Genomic DNA, 19,791 nt, shown 5'->3' on the forward strand with positions numbered 1-19,791 from the left:
CACGGTTGAGGAGCCTTTCCAGCAATCACAAGGGGTGGGGCCCAAGTGTTTCACAAATATCGCTGGTGATTTCTGGGCTTCTTGTCTTGGCCAATGGAGCAGAGTGGGATGCTAGTGTGTGGGGGAGGCGGGGCGGGGGCGCAGATTGGCTGCGGTTTTGTCAAGTGTCAGCTAATACCAGTATGGGCTGCCCACTGCCCACTCTAGCCCCTCTATTTATCCAGCAACCATGGGGCTAGACCAATTACATGGTCAGTAGTGGGGGGATGCAGCCACTCTTCTGGATTCTCCCTTTATTCCACTTCCCCAACTCAGTTTTCTGAGCACTTCTAGAAGTAGAGACAGAATTGCCTAGCGGTGGAGGCAGGGCAAAGGACCCCAGTTGGGCCTCTCTGAACCTGCCCCGCTCCAGTAATTTTCCCTCTAAAGAACTAAACAAAACCAGCCAGTCTTTGTCCTTTTATTCACATCATGTGTTTTGGCATTTTTCCAGAGGACCGAAGAGACGGAACGGGAGGCTGAGGCAGAAGGGCAAAGGGGGGAGGTGTTCCTATTTCCCTCATATCCTTCTTTGCCCAACCACAAGGGAGCAAACACATAAGGGGAGGGGAGGCACAGTCGCTCCCTCCCCTGGAAGGATGCATAAAGCCACACCCACGCACACACAGATAAGACCCCTCCCCACTGCAGGGGCTGGGCCATCACAGAGAAGCAGAGCACTGTGGATTCCAGGGGCAAGGGAAGGAAGCAACAAGGTCCCATTGTGGACAGGCAGTTGGCCCCTTCCTGTCCCACCCCTGCTCTATCCCCAAAGTCTACTGAGTACCCCTCCTCTTTGCTTGGCCATTCTCCCATGGCCTCCAGCTCTTTCCGGCTGCTGGGGACAAAAAGAAAAAGGGTACAGAGCAGGGGGCTGAGGTCCATCCCCCAAACCCTGCTGCTCATGCCAGATGGTCTGTCCCCTGCCCGAAGTGGTAAGGGCTGAGGGCAGCCTCTTAGCTGACCACTCTCTGGTAGAAGTAGATGTAACCCAGGTCCTTGGGGGGCTTTTCGGAGGCACACACTTTCTGGTCGTTGTAGATCACCCATCTAGGAAGTGGGGGAAGGGACAGAAGGATGAACAAAGTGGGCATCGTGTTCAGCTCTCAGGTGATGATCACCTGAGATCCCTGAGGTGTCTCTGGGGAAGGACCCCAACTTTCATTCTATGCTGAGACCCCCAAATCTACAGTCCAGCTAGCAGTCTGAAAGGAGCTTCAGAATCCCATAAAGATCATTTCCCATTTGATATCTTCAGACTGTTTATTTAGAGATGGGATCCCAATAGCTCTGGCTGTCCTGGAAAACTATGTAGACCAGGCTGGCCACAAACTCAAGGATCTACCTACTTCTGCCTCCACAATGCTGGGATTAAATGTGTATACAACTACATCCGGACAGATTTTTTTCTTTTTTCTTTTTCCAGACAGGGTTTCTCTGTGTAGCCCTGGCTGGCCTCAAACTCAGAGATCCAATTGCCTCTGCCTCCTGAGTGCTGGGATTAAAAGTATGTACCACCATGTCCAGCCAGATTGTATTTTCAAAAATTACAATTATTTATTTCATACTAATGTGCACTTGAACCATGGTGTATATAGAGGTCAGAGGGCAGTTTTCTGGTTCTGGGAATCTAACTCAGGCTGTCATAATTGATAGTGTCTTTACTCATTAAGATCTTGTCAACCACTGGGTAGTGATGACGTATGCTTTAATCCCAGCACTCAGGAGGCAGAGGCAGGCAGATCTCTGTGAGTTAGAGACCAGGCTAGTCTATAGAGCAAGTGAGTTCCAGGACAGGCTCCAAAAATATACAGAGAAACCCTGTCTTGGAAAACAAAACAAATCTTATCAGATCTTATCAGCCTAGATTGTATTTTTTTTTTTAAATCATCTTCCACCCATTCCTGTGAAGCTGGAGGAACCAGACAGACCAATGTTTTCTATTCTTTCCTTTTTTTCTTTTTTTTTGGTTTTTCGAGACAGGGTTTCTTTGCGTAGCTTTGCGCCTTTCCTGGATCTCGCTCTGTAGACCAGGCTGGCCTCGAACTCACAAAGATCCTCCTGGCTCTGCCTCCTGAGTGCTGGGATTAAAGGCGTGCGCCACCACTGCCCGGCTCCCTTTTTCTTTTTTAAAAAAGGATTTTTAAAGTGTGTGTGTGTCTTTGGGGTGTGTGCGCAAGAGTAACATGTTATCAAGGCCAGAAGAAGGTACCAGATCCCTGGAACTAGAGTTATGGATGATCGTTAGCCTCCATGTGGGTGCTGGGAATAGAACCCAGGTCTTCTGCAGGAGCAGCAAGTGCTCTTAACCAATAAGCATCCCTCTAGCCCACCTGTCTCCCTCTTTGGAGACAGGGTCTCATATAGCCCAGGCTCACCATGTAGCCAAGGATAAGCTTCAACTCCTGGTCACCTGCCTCCACCTTCAATGCTAGCACTGCAGCCATAAGCCACCCCACACAGCTACTGACCAGCATTCGAGTCTTTGCCACAGCGATTTAACTTTACTGCTGCCACAGGCAATCCATAAACAAGCAGATGACTATGTACTAGTAAAAATCATTTACAAAAGCAGACAGCCAGATTCAGCCCTGGGGTGTGGCTTGCCTATTCCTGTGGGAGGCATTTTTTTCCTGCCTTCTCCTACAAATACTCTAGGGACTGACTTCCAGGTTGCCCTTCCTCATTCCCACCAGCACCTCTTCATTCCCAGTGCATATTACTAGCCACTTACCTGCCTTCCTTCTTGATGTGGCAGACATAGTGACCACACATAGTAGAAGTGCCCATGTGACTAATGAAGGCAAAGAGCTGATACTCTGGAGAAGAAAGATGAAGAGAAAACAGAGGAGAAAAGATGAGGTTCCTGTGTGACAGTATTTAACAGCTCAAACCCAGGACAAGAGTTTCAGGGAACATGGGGCAAAGGGAATCTCAACTCCTAGAATTCCACCCTCACGAGCCCTATCAGAGAGGCAAAGCTTCTAAGCCCTCAGACCGGAGGGCACAGCACTAGAATACGGGGCCTGGTGCAGCAGACAGCCTCAGGTTTGCTCGGATGCTTGGGGACACTCACTTCCAGGACCATCCCGGACTTTAGGTCCCACTGGCACAGACTCAGAAATGGAGTCAGCAGCTGAGCGTCCCTCTGAGATGTCCATAGCAGCTTCTGCATCTAGGTCGTCAATGTGACTGAAGATCCAGTCTACAGCCCGTTCTAAACTATTGTTCTTGGAGAGGAGGGAAAGTGTTACTTTTCCTAACAAGGCAGGCAGGCACACCAACACGGTGGCTATCACAACCACACAAGGGGCAGCCAGCTTCAACCACACTACACTGGGTTTTGGTACTACTAACCAAAGGTGTTAATATAACCTTACTCCCACTCCCACTTTTTCCCATGGCTCCAAGTCCTTAGCTGAGAGGCAGCCCATACCGTGGCCCGTAGAGCTTTCAGGGCCTGGTCCCTCGAGAAGCCCATGGAAACGATTGTGGTCACACAGTCCTCTGGTGGGGGGTCAGCTGCTGCACTTGTAGAACCAGGGCCACTGGAGCCAGGCAGGATGAGGGGATTTGCAAAATCTGTGGACGGGGAAGGGAGGAGTGTTTGCAAGGGTGGATGGAGGCCCTTCCCCATCCTGGTACCCACCTCTGCCTACCTGGATCATCCATGTGTGACATGACCCAGTTCATGGCTGCTTCAGCCCCACTGTTCCCTGTGTAGTAGACAGCTTTCCGGCAGGCATCCATAGGGAAGCCCATTTCCACCAACTGTATGATAACGGATTCATCCAACATGGGTGCTGTGGTAGAATGGTAGGCACTATGACTTACTGTTACTGTTTCTACTTGTTTCTTTACCCTCCCACAGGCCAAGCCTCTAGTCTCTTCCCAATTACCTATTACATGTTTTTCTCTTCCAAGGATAGGTATTTCATACCAGAACTAAAAGTAGCCACAGCAAAATGTGGACCTGGTATCCCAAAGGTGATCGACTTTCTGACATTTATGGACCATGATACCCTTCTCCCTCCCCATCCAAACCAAGGAAGTAACAAAGATATGGAGGCAATTAGCCAAGGGTCAAGGCTACTGACATTCATATGAGAATGAAGCTGGGGTATTGTAGCCAGTCTTCACATCCAATAAAGGTCCAGAGGAAATTGGAAAGGGAGGACAGGAGAAACATAAAGGATGGAGGAGCAGTGCAGAAAAGCCCTCCCCCATTAGTAAGGGAGAGAGACAGGCAGGAAGAAGAATCACTAACATGTTGGAGAGGAGAAGTGAGGGGAGCAGAAGGAGTCTTCGTCTTCGTTGCCATAGAAACCAAGGCTACCTTTGGGCTCATCCGGAGTGACCAGGGGTGGGGCAATGTCAGGCAGCTCCTCCTCTCCTGGCTGTAGCCCTGCTCCCCTCAACTGGGAGATGTCTAGCTCCTCTGGCATCTCAATGGACACATCTGCAATTGGAATGGCAAGAAAGGGTCACTTCAGTAGCTCCCTAGTGGTCACAGCAGACCCTAAAGCTCCTGCCCCATGGTTTGGAACTGCTCTTAATAGTTCCAACCCTGGGATACATGTGGAAGTCTAGGGGTCAAGGGATATATATTGTAGTCCTAAATCTACTACTGTCTGAGCTACAGACAGGCCAGGGGCCTTTCACAGTCAGAGTGCCTTAAACATCTGTAGGTCTCAATTTCCTTATCTAGAAAATCAAGATAAATCAGTAGTGTCAAGTTAGAGCCTAGGACATGTAGGACCTGCTTTAAGATTATCACAATAAAAATAGTTATCAATTAGAAAAATTTATTTAACAATAAAATCAGTTGTAAATCACAACTATCAAAATAGTTTTAGCCAGGCATCATGACACATGTCCTTAATCCCAGCACTTGAGAGGCAGAGGCAGGCAGATCTTTATGAGCATGGGGCCAACATAATTTACATGGCAAATTCCAGGCGAGCCAGGGCTACACAGTGAGACCCTGTCTTAAAAACAACAACAAAAAAAAACCCAAAAAAGTTTCAATTAGTCTTTTCAAACTAGGTACATTTTGAAACACACACAAAATGTTTCCTCTTTTAGAGAAAAATCTGAGGAACACTAGTTGATATATGTTAAGAATACCTTTTTCTAGGGCTTTCTACATTACCACCCTCACCCCGACCAGCATACCCAGTTTCTTGGGCACCCAGTCTAAGCCAAAGGTGAACTTCTTGATCTGGATGACCAGGTAGTCAGGGAAGGAAGCAAACCGTGTAGTCCTGGAGAGAGAAAATGTGCTGGTACCCCAGGACGCTCCTTTCTCTACCTGGATTTGAACTCTCTTAGATAAGTCCACTATCCAGGAAGAGACTCCCTTTCTTCTTGCCTGGGTAGGGGTCAGGGACCTACACAAGGAGCTGCAGGAGCCAGGAAGAGGACTATTTTATTGACAGAAGCAGCAATGGGCTGGGGAGTTGGTCCTTAAAACTGAAGCACCTCTTCAGATCTCAAGGCCATGCCAGTGCCAAAAGCAAGCTCTTTGCTACAAGTCCAATTAAGCCTTTAGCTGACACTAAAAGCCTGTGCTCTGGCATAATGGAGAGGATGTGCAGAGGCCATATTGGAAAAAAGTCTGCACTATAAAAGAGAAGCATCAGGAAAGGATAATGTAAGAGATGCAGTCATCATGTGTCCACCCTTGCTGGGGCCTCCTGGTCCCCTCAGGAACAAAACCCCAGGCCCAGGGGATTTAACCTTGAGAGCTCAACCAAAAGGAATGAGCATACAACCAAGAGGCAGACATGTCTTTGATGATTACCCCACCAAAGGCCTGCAGCTCAAACCCGGGCCAAAGGACATACTTGACAGCTACTGATTTCGCCTGTAGGGCTGTGCTCCAGAAGTCATCCACCTGCTCAGGGGCCCCATAGGCTTCCAGGCAGGAGCTGAAGGGCACCTGGGCCCGAACCAGTTCTGGCAGTGGGACTTTCTCCTCTTCAGCTTGCCGCTTCTTCTCTTCATACTCTAGAAGCTCCTCTGGTGAAAGAATTGGGTGGTGTACTCTCAGAGGATGTCCCTTGTTCTCTGTTCAGCTTTGCCCTTTATTCCTGTTCCTCTACCCCACCAAGCCTACTGGACACACGTCCCATGTACTTTGTCTGTTGTCACAACAGTGCTAACAGGCTGCAGGAAAGATTAACGCCATTCCCACTGTGGCCCAGCTTTAGACCTCAGCCTCCACCCACACCAAGGCCTTGCTGAACGAGCAAGCTACCTTTGTTAAGGGCTGCATCCATGGGCACAGGCAACTGCATGATGTAGTCAACTCGCTGAGTGTACTTAACCTTCTCTGTGGCCAGGCATTTGATCTTTTCTTCCACCAAGAAGCGGAACACTTCATTTGGATTTTCAGAGCTCCGGCAATTCCTCTACGGGAAACAGGCAGGATAGGAAGGTCTGGGCAGCCAGGGAACAAACTGAGGCTCAAAAGATGTATCAGGGAACCAGTAGGGAACATCAGTGGATTAGAAAATAGCCACTGAGGAGCACAGGGATGCAAGACAGAGTAAAAGCCTTCCCTAACTAACCACCCTTAACCCCGCTTCTGGCCCCCAAAATGCTCTATTTTTCTTTATAAGCAGTAAGTATTCTTGGGGTGGGGATGAACCCAGGGACTTGGGCATGCTAGGCAAGTGCTCCACCTTGGTGCCCTACCTCCCAGCCCTCTTCGTCTTTAATTGTGGCTGCTGTTCTAATCCTAATTGGGCACATCACAAGAAGGATTGCAGGTAAAGATCAGCACTTGTCTTGACTATTTTCCTCAGGTGCAACTCCTGGTACAGGGCAGGCTAACTGCAAACAGACTGCTGACTTACAAGGCTGGGCTTGAGAAGAGGAGGTAAGTGGGACCAACTGAAGGCAAACAGGAGAGCCAATACCAGCCTCTCTGCCACCTTCCCATCCTTACCTCCACCATGTTGATAAGGTGAAGGAAGAATTCCTGGGCATCCTGCTGCCGATTAGTGGAGAACTCCGGGTGGCCCTTGCCAATGAGGGCCTTGAACATTCGAGGGGCAATGCCATCTTGAACTTCCTAGGCAGAGCCAGGGCAGAGACTCAGTAGCCACCCACTGACCTAATTTGGACACTTCTCAGCTCTTAGTTTCCCTATATAATTCTAGAGTCTGAAAAGGATAAAATCCTAAACTCACCTTTTGTTCTGGTACCTGCTCCTCATCACCTGACTCCAGTGCTGGCTTGGAATACTCTCCAGAGAGAAGGCCATGGCCCAGCTTGGCCCTGTAACAACAGCCAAGGAAACTATTTAGCTTAGTCAACTAATGATCCTTGCAGCCGTCTGTATCTTTCCCTCTTCCCCTCAATCATGCTCATGACCCGACTTAAACAAGTCTTAAGACCGTGTGTGTGGTGGTGTCGGGATGGGGACAAGAGGAACTCAGCTCAAGAGGCAGCCCACAGCTTCTAACTGTCCAGGGCTCTGATGATGCCCACCCGAGGTGGTCACGGTTTGTACAACAGCCTTTGCACGAATGAACTGACTACATACACCTGGGTGCTGAAGTCTTGGGTGGGGTCTGTTGGGGCATTCTGGAAGATCTTCTCCAATTTATCCACATACCTATAAGGCAAAATAAATAAATAGGTAGGTAGGTAGGTAGATAGATAGATAGATAGATTTAAAAAAAAAAAAAACCCAGGAAAAAGGAAGGGATAACTCATCTACTCGCAGGAACATGTTCTCCCTAGAGTTACATTCTATTTCTCTGCAGCAACCTGTCCATTCTCCCTTCTCAACTAAAGAGAGCATGCAGTATGCTTAAGGCATTCTTCTTGGCCTCCTTCCCAAGGCAGAGCCAAGGAAATGAGAAGGCTGCCCAGGATTAGAATAAACAGAAGTCACATTCTTTTGTTCTTCTGCTCTGTTACTGAGGAGTGTATGCTAGGGCAGCTTTATAACATGTTCCCTTCACAGGACACCTTCCATAACAGAACAGGAGCCATTCTAAGAACGAGAGCAGGTGCACAGATACAAGGACAGCTGAAGGCCAGCATGCAGTGACTGGACTAGGAGAGGAGCAAAGATGTTAATAGGTATTTGGTTTCAATCAACTAATAATTCTCTCAGCTTCATGGTCCTCCTTAAGTAAATAAAAAATGTGGACAAACTAAACCCTACTCAGGTTGCGCAGGTACACAGCCAGAGACCAGCAGTAAAGAGAATCACTCACTTCCTCTGGAAGTCAGGGATGCTGAAGAGCACCTGGACCACAGAGTTGAGGTAGCAGCTATTCCCCAGGTTCCGGATGCCCGTGTAACCAGGTCCAAACAGAGGCTTGAGTGGCACACCTGACTCCTGGATCAGCTCCCATTCACCAATCCGCTGGTTCATGTCTATCTCCAGCTCAGTCATTGTCTTGTCCGTCTGCAGGGAAGGGGACTTTAGACTGGGCAAGAAACTCAGCCCTGAAGTTTCCCAGAGTCTAGGGCAAGACCCAGGTATAGCCCAGGATTTATGGAATTGGGGCCTGGGCATGTTAAATATATCATGTAGTCTCTAAGCTCCAGACTGGGAATCATTCTAGATCCATTAGTCATCAGACCTCTGTTTGAATGAGGGAGTGAAATGACCAGGAGTCCCCCTATCCAAAATGTTTTTTCCCATTCTGAAGTCATTCCTACTATAACCTTTAGATTCTCACTCAAAGAACACTTCCTCAGGAAATGTCCTGATCCCCTAGCCAGGCCAGGGCCTGCTATAAACTCTGGTAGTGTCACACTATCATCCATCTCTCAAACCACTGGTCACTGCTCAGTGGTTTGCAATTATTCATTTATTTGTGAACATGACTGAGACCCACCATGCTCCTAGACTATGTCTATGAAACCAAGGAGCATACCTATTTTATTCATCTAGTGACCAGTATGTACCAAGTGTCTGGTAGTCGTCACTGGATGACCAAATGACTGTAGATTTCTCTTCAAGAGAAATCCATACATCTTGGGGGTTGGGTAACTTCAGCTTCAGGCATGGCAGCCCACAGAGGCAGGAATGAAAATCTGACACTAATGGTGGGATGGAGGGAGCTCACCTTCTGCATCTTCAGCATGTCAATGCCAAAGTGGGACAAGTGCTCTGCCAGGCTAGGGTCCAGGACCATGTCGTCCTCATCATAGGAATACACATCTAGAGCAAGGGCAGACACAATGTGGGCAGGGGACACAGTCTGGCCCTGGCCTATCCACCAATTCTACCTCCTGCCCAGAGGACATACGGACAGCCAGGAAGAATCACCCTCCTGGCTCACTTGAGAATTAGTGAGGAACAAGCCCATCTGGAATTGGTTGTCAGAGGGAACAGGGTGAAACAGGATGAGGGTGGAATTGTGATTTTCTTTTTTCAAATGCATGTGTATGTTCATGTGTGTGCAGGGTTTTTCTGGAGACAGTTCTTATGTAGCCCAGGCTGGCCTCAAATTCATTACGTAGTCGAGGATGATATTCAAATTGATCCTCCTGCCTCCACCTCCCAAGCACTGGGATAACAGATGTGCACTAGTACACTACCATACCCAGATTTAATTACGATTTGGAGTCTAACCTTGTACCATAAGCTACTACAGTAAGATCAGTTTGGAAAGACAGTTACTAACCAGATAATGGTGGTTGTCTCTAGGAAGGGGACTGGGATTGTGAAAGGCAGTGGTGAAGTTTTAAGTCTTCATTTCGTATCAAGGGGATACATTTATGTATTATTCATGTCATGAAATGAGTAACTGGAACACGTTAAGTGGGGAGGGGCAGGCGAGTACCAGCTCCATCGGGTGTGATGGTGCCCAGCTTAACAGCTAAGGGGTAGCCAGTCTCCCTGTAGTGTTCCACAGCATGGTTGTTGCCCCCACTGCCATCAAAGTATCGTCGGCCACAGAGGATGGAGCCGTCTGTCAGGTTGAGCCACAGGTTCTCTTTCATGTCACACTTGGAGCACTTCCAGCCACTAGCCCAGGGAGAAGAAAATGCACTGAGGTCTGGGTCGGGGTCTCTAGGGAGTGGCAGTGAGAGGGGCTCTGCGGGCCCCAGCCAGCCCAAGAGCCCACTCCCTCTTCTGGCTGTCCCCGCACTGTTCATCTTCCCCCACGTCTTCTTTCTGGTCTTGCTCCCTACCCTCTCGCTCACCAGCTCCAGTACAAGGGTGCCTGGCCTCTTTACCCTTGCTCTAGGGGTTGTGCCCAGAGATGGGAGGAGCCAGGCCTCACCAGGGAGGGATCCGCGCAGGGTTGTCCAACTGCTTGAGGTTGAAGGCATGCTTAGACACCTGACGGACTTCTCCATCCCACGCCTGCACCTCCTGCTTGCGGGAGGCTGAATCAGCTGAGAGTAGGGCTTCCACCGCACTGGTCACCTAGGGGGAGCACAGAGTCAGCCAGGACCCAACCCCTGCCCACATGCCCTTTCCACCCTCGGTCTCCAGTTTGCTTAGTGCTGTCCAAGCCACGACCACAGCAGCCCCTCCAGTCCTAGAATCTCTGGATAGGGTGGTAAGATTTTCATACCCGATCTCTGACAATGTCGGGAAGCCCCCCCAACCCATCCCGGGCGATCTCCAGGTAATCTGGCAAAATGACAATCTTCACGTCCTCGTCATATTCAAACTTCTCCTCGGTGAGGTCAAACCCACCTTCAACACCTGGTTGTGACAGGGAAGAAGGAAGAAAGTAGGACAACTACCATTGGTCATTGGCTCTCCTCCAATGTGTCCCTCAGTTCTAAGGCCACTGGTCAGGCTCAGGTTCTCCTAGCAGGTAGCTCACCGATTGCCAGCCGGGTGGGCTTCTTCCGAGGTGGGTCCCCAGTGCCTGCACTAGTGTCCTCTTCTTTCTGCAATGAAAAGGGTCAGAAGGCCGGGTCTGATGGCGCCTGACCTTGTCCTCGCATTCAGGAGGCAGAGGAAGGATCGCTAGGAGCTCAGGCTAGCTGAGGCTACAAAGTAAAACCCTGTCTCAAAAAGACAAAAACCAAAACGAAACAAAGAAAAAAGGAGGGTCAGGAGCAGCCCTGAGCCCCAGGGTCAGAACAAATGAGGAAGATGGAGGAAAAGAATGGTTAACTGTACGATGGAATGAAGATCAAGACACAACTGTGGCAAGTCTCAGTGACAAATGAGAGCAGGTGAAAGAAAAGCCAAGGACACCAGGGCAGTCGGAGGTGTGCTGGAGTATCAGCTGAGGAAATGCCTCCGTAAGATTGGGCTGCAGGCAAGCCGAGATAGAGGGCAGCAGTTTTCAACCTGTGGGCTACAACCCCTTTGGTGATGGTAGGGGTCAAACGGCCCTTCACAGGGGTGGCATAGCAGGTCTCCTTCATATCAGATATTTACATTATGACTCATAACAGTAGCAAAACTACAGTCATGAAGTAGCAACGAAAATGATTTTATGGTTGGGGGTCACCGCAGCAGGAGGAACTGTATTAACGGGTCACAGCATTAGGAAGGTTGAGAACCACTGCTGTAAGGGAATTTTCTTAATTAATGATTGACATGGGAGGGTCCAGCCAACCCATTGTGGGTGCCAACCCTAGGCTGGTAGCCCTGGGTTCTAAAAGAAAGCAGATTGAGCCAGTCGGTAGGCAGCTCCCCTCCATGGCCTCTGCATCATGTCCTGCCTCCAGGTTCCTCCCCTGCTTGAGACTTCCTTCATCGAAGGACTACAGTGTGGAAGAGTATACCAAATAGAGTGTAAGCCTTTCCTCTCCAGTTCGCTTTTGGTCGTAGTGTCTCATCACAGCAGTACTAACCCTGACTAAGGGAACGGACATACAAAACAGGTACTTTGTGGAATGTGTCTGGATGTTTCAAGCCCACACCACAGCCACTGTGCCTACCAGTCGCCGGGTCCTCCGGAGATGCAAGTAGACACGCTGGCCTGTCTTGTTGAAATGTCTCTCCACATACTGTTTCCCAAAGCCCAGGAATGTGTTCATGCAGATGTAGAGGCCACCCTCAGACTCCTGCAGGGCACAACACAAATAGGGAAACACAAGAAGGATGCAGTTTAGACATATGGGGAAACCAAGGACCAAGGGTCAGAAACTGCTGGTTTCCTAACACTGTGTGGCCCTTAGCAACTTATCTAGCCTGTTGGGACATGCTATATGCTAAAGTTCTCCCAGCATCCTCTATGAATTTGAAAACAGCCAACAAGCTCATGAGGCAGCTGAACAAGACCTCCCAGCCACCAAGCCTCTTCTTGTTCATTCTTTGAGTGGGTTTCAACGCTCACCAGTCAACCACAGAAGGTCCCTTCGCCTCTTCTTTGGCTCAGGAGATCCAGAAAGTAAATGGGGCTGGCAGTGTCAGGGCTTACATTTAGAAAGAAAAAGAAGTCTTTCCTGGGAGAAAAAAAGGCCTACACTTTCAAACCCATCACCAACCAGACAGACCTCCTAGACCAGAGGAGCAGAGAACGCAGTACCAAGCAGTCCATCTAACCCCGAGCTTGACAACAGTCAGACCTTTCCTTTGTCACTTTTCTACTACAAGAAAACCCTGGCTTTAGAGGAAAATACCTTGTTTGGGACTCACAATTAAACCTGAACATAGATTAGTAAGGTCATGAAGTCCATCATTTTACAGCCACTAGCTACCCCTACCTCATCCCTTTTCCCTGTAAGACCCCCACTGAAGCCCCATCAACCTGAACCTCAAAGCTAGCCCTTTTTATTTGCCTTTGTTTATTTTTGAGCCATGATCTCCTGTGTAACCTAGGCTAGCCTGGAACTCACTATGTAGCCTGGGATGACCCAAACTTCTGCTCTGCCTCATCCTCCCAGGGCTGGCTGAGGTTACAGGTGTGTTGCCACCACAGCCAACTGAGATAGCTAGACTACATAAAACTCATGAACAGGGAAGATAAATGCCCATCCTGAATCCTGAGGAGGGACACACAGGCTCCCCAAAGCTAAGCCCATCTGCCAGTGCCTTTAGAAGAGTGACAGAGAAAGTGGGAGAGGAAACTGAAAAACAGAGTCTGGTCTCAGATCCAAGGCTTTGAGCAATAGGCACCCTTTTCCTGGAATAAAGTCTCAGTGGCCTTGAAAATTTCCCGCTGTGATAGTACAATGAAGACACTATCTAAGATAGTTAGTGGACCAATAAATTGCAGTGTATCACTCCCTAGACTAGTGCAGGCTGCAATGTTCATGAATAAAGTATTTCTCACCACAAAGGTCAGCTACACTCTCTTTCTTCCAGAAAAAGAATCAGAAGATGATCTGATGTACTTGAGTTTGTTACTAAATCAAGTAGGCTATACTGGAGATTTCTTGCCTTAGAATGAAAACAGGGAACATGTTGGAAAATTACAAAACAAACAAACAAAACCAAAACCTCACCTTTTCTGGGTCACTTAAAGTAGTTACTAAGGAGGAGACAGGGTCAACTTTTAAGTTGTTTCCAGCATAAAGACAGACAGACACACGGATGTCTGTCTTTCCCTCCTGGGAGGGAGGTGTGCACTCTCAAGTGACTTCAGATGAAAATAAAAGGTTCTGGTTTCAGCTCGGATTGAAAACCCTGATGCTCTAGGCCAGCAGTCTTCCTTTATTTCTATCAAGGCCAACTTGAGAGAAGCAGCGCATTATCTGGGGCTCAGAGCAAAGCCCGGCAAGGCAAGCAAGCAAACCACAAATCACAGTACTGGTCCTGGATTGGGCATCACATCATGCTGCTCTACTCAGCACTCGGGACGCATTAATGAAGCCTTTCCACTCTGACTTGCAGTTTTCAGGCCATGAGCTGGTCTGGCTGAAGGCTCTGGGCAGGGCCCAACAGCCGCTTGAGGGGAGGGGTGGCGAGGGGGGCGGATCCCAACCAAACTGCAGCCCTTTCGGTTTGGGCCTGGAGGCTTGTCTCCAGCTGAGGATGACATAGGAAGGCAGAACTGCAGGAAGGGAGGTACCAGGTGGAGCCTGCAAAACGTGAAGCACGGTGTGGGTGGCGGCTTTGTCTAACTAGACAAGAGTGGGAGAAAGATGGTAAAGGGGCCTTAGCATCCTCCCAAGAAAGAAACCCTCTCTTGGAATACTTGACAAGGGGTTGTCTCGGCAACCTGTGAAGGACGGAGGAAAAGGGAGGGGGGCGCGGCCATAATTCACTTCAAAGAAGAAACGACTAGGGCTTTCCACTGGGTGTTTTTCCTCCTCCTTACCAATGACCCACCTCCCCATCCCCTGTCCAAATTAGCCACGAATGGAGGATGTTTAACTCAGTTTTTCGCCAAACTGGCCTTCTTCACAGCCCTCTTCCAGACTAGAAGCTGAAGGCCATACCTTCCCAACCTCAACCCCTGCCCAGAACAGTGGGGAGTCGCCCCTAGCCCTCCCACATGAAACTACAAAACCCGGAGAGCCCTGCGCAACGTGCCAGGCCACCTCCAGGCTTTTTTTTTCTGGGCGTCGCTTGGGGGATGTAGTCCACCGATCAGGTTCCAACTCTATCTTAGAATGGTAACAAGGGACAGGGGCAACTACAATGCCCATAATGCTTCACGAGACCAGGAATGGGCAAAGCGAGAGCTGTACCTTCCGGGAGTGGTAGTCACACTACAGCTCCAGATAATGAAAAGCAAAAGCAGAGCGTCGCGGGGAAAACTACAAGTCCCAGGGTGCATCGCAAGGAGGCGGTAGCCCAAGGCTTGCAGGCCTGGCCGAATGACCAGGGCGATGGAAGGAAGTCGTGGTCGCCGCGGGCATGGGGAATGGGCTTACCGGCGTGTCGAAGGAGAAAGCGCACTCATCTTTGTGGACCCGGTCTCCCGCCTTGGGGACACGGATCGTCGGTAACACTGACAGCAGCGCCTCCTCACTCAGCTCCGCCATGACACCGGCAGCAGCTCCTCCTCACACAGCGGCTCCCACTGTCCCTAGTCCCCCCCACTCCTGCTCTCGCGTCCAATGAGCGCGACTCGCTAGGCGCATGCGCTAAAGGCAAGACACGCGAGAACGGCAGTTGGACTCAGCCTGCCGCCCGGTGCTCCGCCCTCCGCCCCACTCAGCGAACACCAATGAAAAGCTCTCCTGGCACAACTGATGGTCGAAAGGACCAATCCCGCTCTTCCAGGGCAGGCGCGCTGGTGGAGGCGCCAGGAGGGCGCGCAGTAGCGGCGCCTCTGATTCAAGGACTCGAGGAGAGTGCTTTACGTGAAGAGCACAAACTGTGGGTTGTTTAAACCCATGAATTACTGAAAGGTTGTCAGGGGCTCGTCCAATCGGAAAGCAGACGGAAGCCACTTGTCTTCTTGGTATTTGAAAAGCGGTAGCCAATGAGGCGGACTTTGAGAGATGTGATAACTTCGTCAACCAATAAGGATTGCTGTCTCGCCTTAGGCGAACCATCCTAGCTCCGTCTCCGCCCTGTTTTGTGCATACAGCGTAATAACTCCTCCTATTTTACTAAAACCGAAAAGCTGAGTAGTGCTCAAGGTCTCACGCCGATACGGAACAAAAGTCACCGGCTCCCCGAGGCACCACCCCCGAGGGCAAGCTAGTCCTCAGCCCATTGGCCAGTCCTCATGATAGACGTCCTCTAGACCAATGGCCTTCTGGTCAGGAGGGCGCGTTTCCCACAACTGGCCTATCAGAGTCTGCTTCGGCCCAGCCAATAGGGTCAAGGCAGGGGCGTGGCGGGAAGTTTGAAACTCCGGGCTTGGGGAGTTGTTGTCGGAGCTGGTGGTGTTCTCGCAGAGGTCGACCTGGGGCCCCCGTAAGTGATGCGAATAAATTAGTGGGCACAGCCGAGGCTCCCGCAGACCTGAATGCGCCGCTAGAAAGTTCCGCTCCTTATCCCCCTCCGAGGTCTCTGGGCCACAGAGCCTGAGGTTCCTCTGCTGGAAACTGGGAGGATCGGGTGGGTCCGGGGTCAGAGGTCCGACACGGTGGCGGTAAGCTCTGAGACCGGAGTCGCTTCTGACGGGCGTCTCTTCCTCTGCATCTGCACAGCCGGGCCCCGTCGCCTAGTGGAGATGGGTTCTACTCAGAGCATCTCAGGTACCCCAGCGCGGCCTCTGCCACACAACAAGCATCTGGCACGGGTAGCGGACCCTCGTTCACCCAGTGCTGGTATCCAACGCACTCCTATTCAGGTACGCCGGGCTGGGGTGGGGAATGCAGAGAAGCGGTCCTGATTCGTGGGCCTCTGGCTGGCTGGTTTCTGTGCGAGTCCTTGTCCCGCTGCCACTGGAACCTTTGTGCCCCTTTTTATTATCTATTTTTTTTTTTTTTGAGGTTCTGATATAGTATCATTTCTGTCTTCCCTTTCCTCCCTCCAAACCCTCCCATACACCCCTCCTTGCTGTCTTTCAGATTCATGGTCTCTTTTTCATTATCTGACTTTCTGGTGTTTGGTTTGGTTTGGTTTAGACAGGGTCTCACTGTGAAGCCCTGGCTAGTTTGGAACTCACCATGTAGACCAGGCTAGCCTCAAACTCCCAGAGATCGACCTGCCTTCCAAATACTGGGATAAAAGGCGTGTGCCACTACCATGCCTGGCAACTTTCCGCATTCTTAATCTGCATCTGGCAGGCTGCATATCCATGGGCATTAGCAGTTGTGACTGGGAATATGGGGAGGAAATAAAGATCAGGGCCCAGACTTGTTCTAACTTACGGTATTGACAGGTGGAGAGCTCTCCACAGCCAAGCCTACCAACAGAACAGCTGAACAGTCCGAAACAAGCGCAAGACCCAGACCCCCGCTCTCCTACTCTTGGTATTGCTCGGACGCCCATGAAGATAAGTGGTACAGGTAAGTGATGGGTCCAGGGGATGCTGATGGAGCTGACACCTATCCAGGGTGGCATCAAAACTATTTCCGTTTGACTGTTCGTTATTTGCTGGTTTTGGTAGCTCTGCCCGGGGCTCCAGCCTCCCATTTTGGACCCCTCTCACTTAGAAGGACATTTTTTCACATTTATTTTATGTGGGTGGACACACACCGGGCACAGTTCATGTGTGAAGGTCAGAGGCCAGCTTTAGGGAGTCAGTGCTCTCCTCTGCCATGGAGCTTCGATTCAGTTCAGGTCATCAGGCTTGGCAACACGCTCCTTTATCCACTAAGCTGGCCTTTTTTTCCCTTTCTTTTTCCTTCTCAGAGACAGGGTTTCTCTGTGTAATAGCCCTGACTGTCCTGGAACTCACTTTGTAGACCAGGCTGGCCTCAAAATCATAGAGCTCTCTGTGAGTTCGAGGCCAGCCTGGTCTCCAAAGTGAGTTCCAGGAAAAGCACAAAGCTACACAGAGAAACCCTGTCTCGAAAAACCAAAAAAAAAAAACAACAACAAAAAAAAAAACATGGAGCTCCAACTACCTCTGCCTCCGAGTACTGGGACCAAAGGTGTGCGCCACCACTGCCCAGCTTTTTTTTTTTTTAGGCAAGGTCTTACAATGTAGCCCTGGCTGGTCTGGAATTTGAGGCAGTACTACTTTAGCATTGTGAGTGCTAGAATTACAGGCATGTATTACCATGCCCAGCTCCCCTAGCCCAATTGGGATGAAACCCAGCCCTCCTCAGGTTTTTTTGTTTGGTTGGGTTTTTTTTTTTTGGGGGGGGGGGGTTGGTTTCTTGTGATAGGGTTTCTCTGTGTAACAGTCCTGGCTGTCCTGGAACTCCCTCTGTAGCCCAGGCTGGCCTTGAACTCACTGAGATCCTCCTGCCTCTGCCTCCCTAGTACTGGGACTAAAGGCGTGCGCCACCACCCAGGGGCTGAGCCCTCCTCCTGTGTCCACACTCTACCCCTGAGCTGCACCCCAGCTCTCCTCTCAGTCTTCTCCACAGCTTGCTTTCTCCCCATCTGAACATGAGTCCCGATGCTCCTCTCTCTTTTCCTCCTTGGTTCGTGTGAGAAGGCCACAGCTTGTTTCTCTTCTTCCCTCTAGACCCTCAGAGTCCACTGGTGAAAGAGCTGAGTGAAGTTTTTGAGACTGAAGCCTCCAAATCCATTTCCCCGCCAGAGCTTGATCTGCCCCAGCCAACACCTTTATCTTCTCAACTGGACTTGGCTTTGGATACTCAGTTATCCCTTGAGGACCAGTTGCTGCCTTGGAGCCAGACTGAACTCCCCTCCAAACAGGGGTTTACCAAGGAGGAAGCTAAACAATCCACAGAAACCATAATTGCCAGCCAGAACTTGGAGAAGGCCTCAAGAGATCCTGAGACTCCCCAGTCTTCAGGTACAAAATGAAGAGCAAGATGGAGGGAAGAGAAGCAGGGATCATGTCCTGGGCTAATGTAGGAATAATAAACTAAACCCCCATTCTGAGTCCTTTCTTTGACAAAACCTTTCTTCCCCTAGGTTCTAAGCGCACTAGACGGAAAGCAAACAGCAAGGTGCTTGGGAGATCTCCTCTCACTGTCCTGCAGGATGACAACTCCCCTGGGACTCTGACATTACGGCAGGTAAAGAAAGAGGGTGAAAATTCACCAAGACTGTCCATCATTATAGTGGGAGACCCTTTTCCCCAGCTCTTACCTCTCCTTAACAGCCCTCTGGCCACTCGGCTCACATATCGCCTTTTGCAGGGTAAGCGGCCTTCTCCTCTAAGTGAAAATGTTAAGGACCTAAAGGAAGGAGTCGTTCTTGGAACTGGAAGATTTCTGAAAACTGGAGGAGGAGGAGGAGGAGGAGCATGGGAGCAAAGCCAGGACCATGACAAGGAAAATCAGCATTTTGCTTTGATGGAGAGCTAGGTCCATGCTGGGTTCACCCAGATCCTGGTGACAGTCTGTGTTCTTCGCCCCTTCCCCAAGGGCACTGAGGAAAGTCTTGTTTTCTGGCTCCTCCCAGGCTACCACCTCTGGGACTTGGACATTTTTGGTTTTGTTTTGTGTGTTTCTTGTATAGTAAAGGAGATGATTTTAAATAATGCTTTAGGAGGTTAGACGAAGTTGCCCTGGGTCTTGTGTGTGGAGAATGGCAGCCTGGGGGTCTGTGAGCCCCAGATATATCTCTCTGCAGTCACTTCTGAGCCTCTTTTCGATGCCGTAAGTTTTGATGTTCCCCAGGGCTCTGCCTTTGGCCCCTCTCTCCTCTTCCCCTTTTGTTTGGGCTTAGCTATTACCTGCTTTTGAGAACCTTCAGGCCCCTCTGTCACCCTAACTTTTATTCAGCTGCCACATAAGCACTCAACATTAGTTCCCTTAAAATAAAATGTATGATCTTTCCCTAAAGCTTTTCCTCATTGCCTATTCCCTACCCTTGTGGATAGGAAGGACCATCACCCACCTATCTGCCTGAACATTAATCTTGGCCTCGGTCAGCATATTGAGTTCTTCTGTTTAGAATGACGTATGTGTGAGTATGGTCACTAGGTCTTGGTGATTCTACGTTCTACATTTTTAATCTCTTCTCCTCCTGTTTTGTCACTGTGTGTGTGTGTGTGTGTGTGTGTGTGTGTGTGTGTTGCTGGAGACTGACCCAGAGCTTTGCTCATGTTAGGCAAATGCTCCATTACTGAGCCTCACACTCAGCCCGGCCCTGTCATCCTTGCCTTTCTTACCGCCTGCCTCACGTCTTATCTCTAGAGGGCCAGTCTCTCTTTCCATTTCAGCACCCTAAACTGTTGGCAGAGCACTTTGCCTGACAAGCTTAGTGATCATGGTAATACCCCACTTGGAACTCTTTAGTGGCCTCCAAGGCCTTTATATCAACTCCTATGCAGGCATGCACACATGACTGTGGTCTGTAGCCAGCTGTTG

General features: G+C 49.9%; 2 protein-coding genes across 4 annotated transcripts; one reads left to right on the forward strand and one right to left on the reverse strand.

Moving 5' to 3' along the window:
- Nucleotides 1-444: 444 nt before the first annotated feature.
- Nucleotides 445-14,974, reverse strand: Usp5 (ubiquitin specific peptidase 5). 2 transcript variants are annotated; one of them, XM_052719726.1, is made up of 20 exons: nucleotides 14,809-14,974; nucleotides 11,926-12,051; nucleotides 10,854-10,920; nucleotides 10,596-10,729; nucleotides 10,299-10,444; nucleotides 9,855-10,039; nucleotides 9,135-9,229; nucleotides 8,274-8,467; nucleotides 7,592-7,663; nucleotides 7,236-7,323; nucleotides 6,992-7,117; nucleotides 6,299-6,452; nucleotides 5,886-6,060; nucleotides 5,215-5,303; nucleotides 4,376-4,498; nucleotides 3,699-3,842; nucleotides 3,476-3,621; nucleotides 3,116-3,269; nucleotides 2,774-2,858; nucleotides 445-1,089 (listed from the first exon to the last, which is right to left on the reverse strand). In XM_052719726.1, exons 1-20 carry the CDS (start codon nucleotides 14,917-14,919, stop codon nucleotides 996-998), a joined length of 2,508 nt encoding a protein of 835 aa, XP_052575686.1. In that variant the 5' UTR covers nucleotides 14,920-14,974; the 3' UTR covers nucleotides 445-995. The 2 variants fall into 2 exon arrangements, with proteins under 2 accessions (XP_052575686.1, XP_052575685.1); XM_052719725.1 differs by having other exon boundaries at nucleotides 4,307-4,498.
- A 125-nt stretch (nucleotides 14,975-15,099) lies between these two features.
- On the forward strand, nucleotides 15,100-18,974 carry Cdca3 (cell division cycle associated 3). Of its 2 annotated transcripts, XM_052719743.1 has the most exons (6): nucleotides 15,100-15,802; nucleotides 16,039-16,181; nucleotides 16,716-16,842; nucleotides 17,973-18,266; nucleotides 18,389-18,492; nucleotides 18,616-18,974. In XM_052719743.1, exons 2-6 carry the CDS (start codon nucleotides 16,062-16,064, stop codon nucleotides 18,781-18,783), a joined length of 813 nt encoding a protein of 270 aa, XP_052575703.1. In that variant the 5' UTR covers nucleotides 15,100-15,802; nucleotides 16,039-16,061; the 3' UTR covers nucleotides 18,784-18,974. The 2 variants fall into 2 exon arrangements, with proteins under 2 accessions (XP_052575703.1, XP_052575704.1); XM_052719744.1 differs by having other exon boundaries at nucleotides 15,100-16,181.
- Nucleotides 18,975-19,791: the final 817 nt, after the last annotated feature.

Source organism: Peromyscus californicus, unplaced genomic scaffold (genome assembly GCF_007827085.1).
Source record: "Peromyscus californicus insignis strain IS unplaced genomic scaffold, ASM782708v3 Scaffold_6__1_contigs__length_162567912, whole genome shotgun sequence".
NCBI lineage: Eukaryota > Metazoa > Chordata > Mammalia > Rodentia > Cricetidae > Peromyscus > Peromyscus californicus.

Excerpts from the sequence above, each read along its gene's own strand:
- Usp5 (XM_052719725.1), bottom strand. The coding sequence starts at position 14,919 with ATGGCGGAGCTGAGTGAGGAGGCGCTGCTGTCAGTGTTACCGACGATC. Across the intron at positions 8,468-9,134 it reads ACATGCTGAAGATGCAGAAG|ACGGACAAGACAATGACTGA; the intron begins GTGAGCTCCCTC and ends CCTTCCCTGCAG. Across the intron at positions 3,843-4,306 it reads TCACTTCTCCTCTCCAACAT|CACCCATGTTGGATGAATCC; the intron begins GTTAGTGATTCT and ends ATTCTACCACAG.
- Cdca3 (XM_052719744.1), top strand. The coding sequence starts at position 16,062 with ATGGGTTCTACTCAGAGCATCTCAGGTACCCCAGCGCGGCCTCTGCCA. Across the intron at positions 16,182-16,715 it reads TCCAACGCACTCCTATTCAG|GTGGAGAGCTCTCCACAGCC; the intron begins GTACGCCGGGCT and ends CGGTATTGACAG. Across the intron at positions 18,493-18,615 it reads GGACTCTGACATTACGGCAG|GGTAAGCGGCCTTCTCCTCT; the intron begins GTAAAGAAAGAG and ends CGCCTTTTGCAG.